Raw genomic sequence first — 7,176 nt, 5'->3', positions numbered from 1 at the left:
GAGAGAGAGAGAGAGAGAGAGAGAGAGAGAGAGAGAATGAGAGAGAGAATGGAGGAGGAAGAGAAGGAGGAGGTAATGGAGAGGAAAGGGAGGAGAAAGCTCACTTGGCCTTTAAATCTTGCATTCTCCCTCTGAAACACTTGGATATCTCCTCTCCTGTACTCTTGCAGTGAGCTATACCATCACCTGAACCCTAATTTTCCTATTTCTCTTTGGATATCCAGTCTCGCCTGCTAACCCAGCACCCATTCCAGGAGGGCAGGGTAATGTCCCTCACAAGGCCACCCAGGTTCAGTATTAGGCAGTTGAGACTAGACAGGACCTCAGTGAAGGGCCTCACTTTAGATGGAGAAAGCAAGGCCCAGAAGGCAGGTGTAGATGAGAGGGGTCCTGAGCTGACCCTTCAGCATCCACAGGCACGGCCTCCCTGGTATCTGGTAGGAGCCCCTCAGGTACTCAGAAGGGAAGTAGCAGATTGAGAGCTACAATCTGAACCAGAAACTGAGGCGGCAGGGGCAGCAGAGGTGATGGACAAGGCGGAAGCAGCAGGCAGAGTGAGGGGGTGACAGGGCAGACTGGAGGTGCGGTGGGTGTGCCTTTCATCCTAGTTGGTGTCCTCTCCCTCACTGCCACCTCCTTTCTCCTCCAGAGGGGAAGGCCTACCTCCACTTGCCCACAGCGCCACCTACCATCCATGCCCTTAAGCTCCCTCAGAAGGTGCTGCTGACAGCCCAATGGGACCAACGGTGCCAGGGGAGCCAGGACCCCATTCTGTAAACCCTGCCAGCCTGCCAGTCACAGCTCAGAGCAACCGGTGCCTCCCCTCTTCCCAAGAGAAACACCACCACCCCTTCCCTAAGCAGTCTTCCAGAAGAGGCCAACAAGTCCTATCTGCCTAGGACCAAGGGTTCCAGAATGTAAGACCCTAAGGCCACAACCAGGAACACTCCAGTCAATGAGCAGAACAGCATGGCTGTCCTGATGCAGAGACAGGGCCCACCCCTGCCAAGGGCGTCAGCTCCAGGACCAAGTCCAGGGAGTCTGTCCCGGTCTGGGAGTGAGGACCAGACTGTGGACAGCCAAGTCACTCTGGCAAAGTCCTCTGCCCTATGTCCCCTCAGTTGGGAGGTGACAAGGGCTGTGGAGGGAGAGACTGTGCTGATCCTGGGGGACTGATCCTCCAGTAGTGAGTGGGCTGAAAGGAACATTGCCAAGCACACTCCAAAGCATCCCACACCTACAGGAAACATCCGGTCCCCATGTAAGAGTTCTGTTGTCACAGCAGGACTCTCAACACACCCCTTTCACACCTCTATCGGGGTCCCAAATGGGAGATAATTACACACTAGGCCACCCTTCCTAGACAGAACGCCACAGTTAGCCATGGTCTCTACACACACTATGTCTGTCTGCTTTGATGTGGGTTATAAAAATTCTGTCTCTGATTGTAATAGAGACAGCAAACCATAAGCAGCATTGACTCTTAAAAACAACAGAAGCCCTCACAGCCAACATTTGATCCAGGTGCTGGCTCTGTAGCTTCTTGCCCAGGAGGGGAGTGGGGCTAGAGCCACACAGGGTGGCCTGTCTCGTCTCTGGTGATGCAACGGCTGTGCCTGCTATAGACACTGCCATGTCTGCTATCCAGAGCAGCCTTCTCTTCCACAAAGTCAGGTATGTATGCCAAAATGTCCCAAATGGAAATGGACCTCAGCCACAGGATGCAGAACAGGAAGCTAGTTAAAAGCCCAATACATGTTCATGAAACCCACAGTGCCTGGGTACCACACTGAGTGTTGGTACCAGGGTAGGCTGAGTAGTCCCCCTCAGCTACTCAGGGTGCAGCACATGCCAGGGAGAACACAATAGCAATTTGGGATGCTGGAGCAAAGCGTAAAGAGCAAATGGGGGCACTAGGCATGGAGCCGTGCTAAGGGATGCATGAGACACACGTGGCTACTCAGACCACCTGTCCACTAGGGCCCATGTGCGACACCTGGCATGTCTAGAAATGGTGCTACTGACCCCTAACAGACGGAGGGCAGCAACACTGCTGGACATCCTATAATACGTTGGGCAGCCCCAGTCAGTGTCTGAAACCCTGACCGAGAGCAGGCAGAGCAGGGAACGGAAGAGGTGGGGAGGTGACATCTGACAAGGGCTACTGCAGGCCCTTCAGGAAGCCCTGGCCCAAAAGTGCAGATCACTCAGGAAGGGCTAGGACCCAGAGGACACCTGCCAGAAGGGCTTCTTGGCCAGGCAAAGAAGGACACCTCCTCACAGACACAGTCTGAGTGCTAGTGCTGGTACGCAACACTGCATATCATGGTGGGCGGAGGGAGAGGAAGGGAGCCTGGCTGCTACTGCTGCACCACGGGCCTGGCCCATGGATCCAGGGTCCGAAGTCAAGAAGTGCCGACCTACTGACAGGTGGAGCCTATCAGGGCAGAGACTGAGACACCGGGGCCACAGCCTGACGCTGGCACTGGCTTTCCATGGAGCCAGGAAAGAGCACATCAAGAAGTCTCCATTCCTTCTGGGGGTCTGGGAAGGACATCACTCAGCAGTTGCTTGCAGGGCTGGGCCCAACCTCCTAGAACACTTAGAGCATTATGGGCCACAGATGGAGACCTAGGGTGATGGGTGAAGTCCCTGATGGCTTCTCTAGCATCTTGACTTTTTCCTTACCACTGTTATCCCATTTCCTTTATACACATATATGTGCCCTACAAGGTCAGACTGTTCAATGGCTTTCCAAGAATATGCCCAATAATGCCTGGCACACAGCAGGACTTGATAGCTAATACATGAGTGTCAGACAGTGGAAGAGAAGTACACAGGAGCAGAGGAGGAGCCAGACTGAAGCAGGGACCCTGGGAGGCCAATGTCAGGGACAGCAGGGCCACCATGAAGAAGTCCCAAAGGTCCCACAAGAGGGGGTTGGAAAGAGCCTCTTGAGGCCTCAGGACCATGGATTCTGTGGGGCACTGAACAAACTGAGTAGGCAACCTACCCCACCCAAGAATGTAGAAGCCTTTCTCCCAGTAATAGCCCCAGAGGGGTGCACAGAGCCAGCGACCTAGTCCCCAGCCAGACTCAGTTCAGGGTGGTCACTCTCTAGTCCCAGTCACTCTGAACTTTTCCAGAACCACACACAGCTATCACTCCACCTGGAGACCCTGCCATCATTGGTCTATATGAGCTAAGTTGAGCCCTTGTCCCCTACACCCTTCACCTCTTTTAGTGTCCATTTCACCTAAGGGCCAGGCCATCCCACCGGCCACTCAGGCCCCCACCTTAGAGTTGGCCAATCTTGCCAGATTCCCCCTGATCACTCCTCCCACTTCCTCGGCTCCACTCTGGTGCAAGCCACCACCAGGCCTCAACTGCTGGCTGTTCTCCCAGCTACTGGAATTGAGTCCAAAAGCACCTCTTTACTTTGGGAAGGACGCCTTAGGTATTTTGTTACAGTAACACAAAATGGGCTAATATACTCTTCAAGCCCCATTTTCCAAGGGGGATAATAACAGCAGTTATAGTAGAGACTTATTGACATACTGCATGAAATGCACCCTGCACAATGTTAACCACGTAAGTCCAGTCAAATATTGGCAGTTCTTAAAATTTAATGACTAGTCTTTATGTGCCTTTACAGATGTGGCCTATTTACTGCTGGTGGCAGGGTTTCTCCTCCCCAGAACTTGGCAGGGCCAGGGCTAAAGCCCCACCTGGCCTCCCCAGCCTCCACATGCTGCTGTGGCTCCCCCAGGGAAGCAGCCCGCTGAACCACAACGTTTTGTCCCTCTCTTCAGTCTGAAAAGATTTGAAGGGCTCATTCTCTTTCCCACTAATGACCACAAACTGTTCCAATGAATACTTTTTCTCAAAAAGAAGGAAATCAAAAACTTATGGCCAAGAAAAAAAAAAAAAAACCAACTTGCTATGCCAAACACAGATGTGAGCCGCCGACCTCCAAACCTTACTGCATCTGCGCAGCTAAAGCCTCAGGCGTTCCGGACATCATCACAGTCCACGATGCAGCTTCAACACACAGTGTGCAAAAATTCACTGCCGGAAGCACCATCAGGAAACCACCAAGGGGGGCTTGTGCATGAATAAAAGTGTCCCCAGGGCCACAGTGCATGGGCCAGCACTGCTCATGGTCCTGAGAGACCTGTGTGTGCGTGAACTGTTGGGCCAGGCCGGCAGGGTGCTAGAGCACAAAGATTCCAGCCAGCTGTGGGAGCCCCATGCAGGGCAAAACTTGGGGTGAGGAAAGGGCATGCACACCCAGTACTGCCACTAGTTACAGGGGTCTGTTAGCTAGGATCTTTCTTTCTTTTTGGGTGGTTTGTTTTTTGTTTTTTTTTTTGAGATAGGGTATCACTATGTAGTTCAGGTGGGCCTTGAACTCACTATATAGCCTAGGCTAGCTTCTCACTCGCACCAATCGTCCCATCTCAGTCTCCCAAGTGCTGGAATTACAGGCATGTGCTACCATGCCTAGCTCAATAGCTATTCTAACATCTTGCATTCTTTTCCTGTGGCTGTTGTAACAAATTATCATAAACTTAGTGGCCTAAAACAATAGACAAGACATGTAATCTCTCAGTTACAGGAGCTGGAGCCTGGCATCAGCATCTTCACCCTCAGTGTCCCCTTGGGGTGCCAGCTCCACTTGCACAGGAAGGGTGAGGTGAGCAGAGGTAAGGCTGAGGGCGTCAGGCACCGCTGCTGCCCACCCTGGCTGGTGAGACAGAGTCAGATCAGGACCATCTCTAGCTGAGGCCTCTCAGGAGCAAGGGGAGGCCACTTACTGGCCTGGGTCCTACCTCTAGAAGCAGGTCCACACATTCAGCAAGGACAGGTCATTTAAGACGTGGCTGCTGCGGAGCGAGCTGCCCCACCCTCACCACCCCTACCCGTCTCACCAGATGGAGAAAAGACCCAAGTCATAAACCAGATGAAAACATGTTCTGTTCTGCTCTGGGTCTAAGAGCTTACGTTAAATGAAAACAGACAGGAACAGTGTGTTGCTGACACAGATCTTGGCCTTCTGCAGATTAGCCTCAAGGGCAATCACCGGGTTCTGAGGCTCTGCGTTAGCAAGCCCTAGTGCACTGCGCCCTGGGACTACCAGCTTGGTTATACTCCAATGGGCATAGCAAAGGCCCTGGCAAACAGCCCAGGACCACCTTCCACAGACATCCACCAGAGAGGGGCCACAGACCCAAGTATTTCACCTGAAATCCTGACAGGGAAAGAGGGTGTCTCAGAGAAGGGCTGTGTAGGAGCTGACGGCCAGGCCTTTCTCCAAACCTTCTCCATGGGCCCAAGCCCCCTGCCCACCACACATGTCTCTTGTGTCCAGTCTGAGCTGGTGCCTGTCTGTCCTTGGATTTCAGACCCTGTGGGTCTGTCCTTGCCACCCAGCAGTGTACATGCTCCTTTAAAGGAGGCCACACGGGCTGAGGAGATGACTCAGTGGAATAAGTGCTTCCCTGACAAGCACAAGGGCCTGAGTTCAAGCCCCAGCTCCACCAAAGATAAATAAATAAATAAATAGAATAAAATAAAGGAGGCCACATGAAGAAAAACAACAATACACCTGAGGAGAGAGGTTTCACAAGAGAATGACTTATGTGACAGGGCAGACAAGAAAGAGAGCCCCTGCAAGCCAGGTGATTGACTTCATGAACAAAAAGGCTACCCAAGAGAGGGCTAGGTACTAGGAGTCCTTAGCACTGGGCAGCCTTCCTCTCAGGCTTCTCTGACACCTGCAGGGCCAACCCCACTGCCTAGAGCACCCAACATCAGCCCGGGGCTGCTGGTGTGAGGCAGGAACTTCACGGAAGCAAGGAAGGCAGTGCTGGGGAAGCAAGGAAGAGGGTGGTGATGCATGAAAGAGGGCAGGCTGTGTGGACAGCAGCAATCCCCCCCATGCCAGGTTCACCTGCTGTGTCAGGTGCACGAGTACTCACCACATTCCAGAAAAACGGATTGAAAGCAATGGTGAGGACAGCTGCCACGAAGCCGAGATCCAAAGGGTCCACGTAGTGCAGCAGCCAGGTCATGACGCAGAGGTCTGCCTGCAAGGAGGAGCAGCGTCAGCCGAGGCCGCCCAGTACCGCCCAGAGACAGGCAGGACCTGGGCCCCACACATGAAGACAAAGTTACCCTCCAGGAACAGGCCGAGAACCTCCACATTCGGCCAAGGTTACCACGCCGTAATCACAAAATGGAGATAAAAAGCAAACCCAGTCAGCTGTGTCGTGCCCTGTCAGGAGGGCAGCTGGGCTGGCCGATGCAGAGGCAGGCATGGCACTGGACAAGGCACTCAGCAACTCTGAAGATGGGCAGCTTGTTCCCTCAAAGGGAAGTGACGCCAGGCCTGGTATGACTAAGGCCCTGCAGGATAAGGGTGTCAGAGGCCCTGAGAAAAATCAGATCAAAACACATGTGAAGAGATTCTTGGCCTCACCAACAATTGGGTAACGGCAAATTACGATAGTAATGCGCCTTTTCTCACCAGAACATAATAAGGGATTATCTGGAATGTTGCTGAGGATGTGGATAGGGACTAACAACTGACATTCAACAAATGCTAGATCCACATGTGAAAACCCAGAGTTGGGGATATAGCTCAGTGGCACAGCACCTGCCTGACAAGCACAAGGTCCTGAGTTTAACTGCCAATACCAAAAAAAAAAAAAAAAAAAAAAAAAGAAAGAAAGAAGAAAAGAACAACACACATGGTTGCTACAATGTTCTCAAAAACATAAAGTCAAATTAAAATAATATACTGCAGCACTTGGCACGGACATGAAGTTTAGAAACATAAAACAACAGAGTACTGAATCTAAATATTCTTTCTCTGTATGTGCTTCAAAACAGATGAGAGGCCAGGCGAGGCAGCAATGTCTACAAGCCTAGCTATTCAGGAGACTGAGGCAAAAGGATGCCAAGTTCAAGACCAGCCTGGGGCTGGGCATGGTGGTGCATGCCTGTAATCCCAGCACTCCGGAAGCTAAGGCAGGATGATCATTGCAAGTTCAAAGCCAATTTGAAATGCATAGCAAAACCCATTTCAGGGCTGGTGAGATGGCTCAGTGGTCTAAAGCACCTACTTAGAACAAGCTTAGCAAAGCACAGGGACCACAGTTCAAGCCCCCAGCA

General features: G+C 52.2%; 1 protein-coding gene across 3 annotated transcripts in view; it reads right to left on the bottom strand.

The window, feature by feature from the left end:
- Pemt (phosphatidylethanolamine N-methyltransferase) overlaps positions 1-7,176 on the bottom strand; it is an 82,144-nt gene that overhangs the window by 60,402 nt on the left and 14,566 nt on the right. For 2 of the 3 annotated variants that reach the window (XM_023700116.1, XM_004640336.2), the window contains exon 2: positions 5,982-6,089. In XM_023700116.1, coding sequence (XP_023555884.1) covers positions 5,982-6,089 — 108 coding nt within the window. Of the gene's footprint in view, positions 1-5,981; positions 6,090-6,177; positions 6,313-7,176 lie in introns of those variants that run through there. The other variant, XM_023700117.1, reaches the window with a different exon arrangement.

This window comes from Octodon degus, unplaced genomic scaffold (genome assembly GCF_000260255.1).
Source record: "Octodon degus isolate 3935 unplaced genomic scaffold, OctDeg1.0 scaffold00122, whole genome shotgun sequence".
NCBI lineage: Eukaryota > Metazoa > Chordata > Mammalia > Rodentia > Octodontidae > Octodon > Octodon degus.
This window is presented reverse-complemented; position numbering and strand designations above follow the sequence as displayed.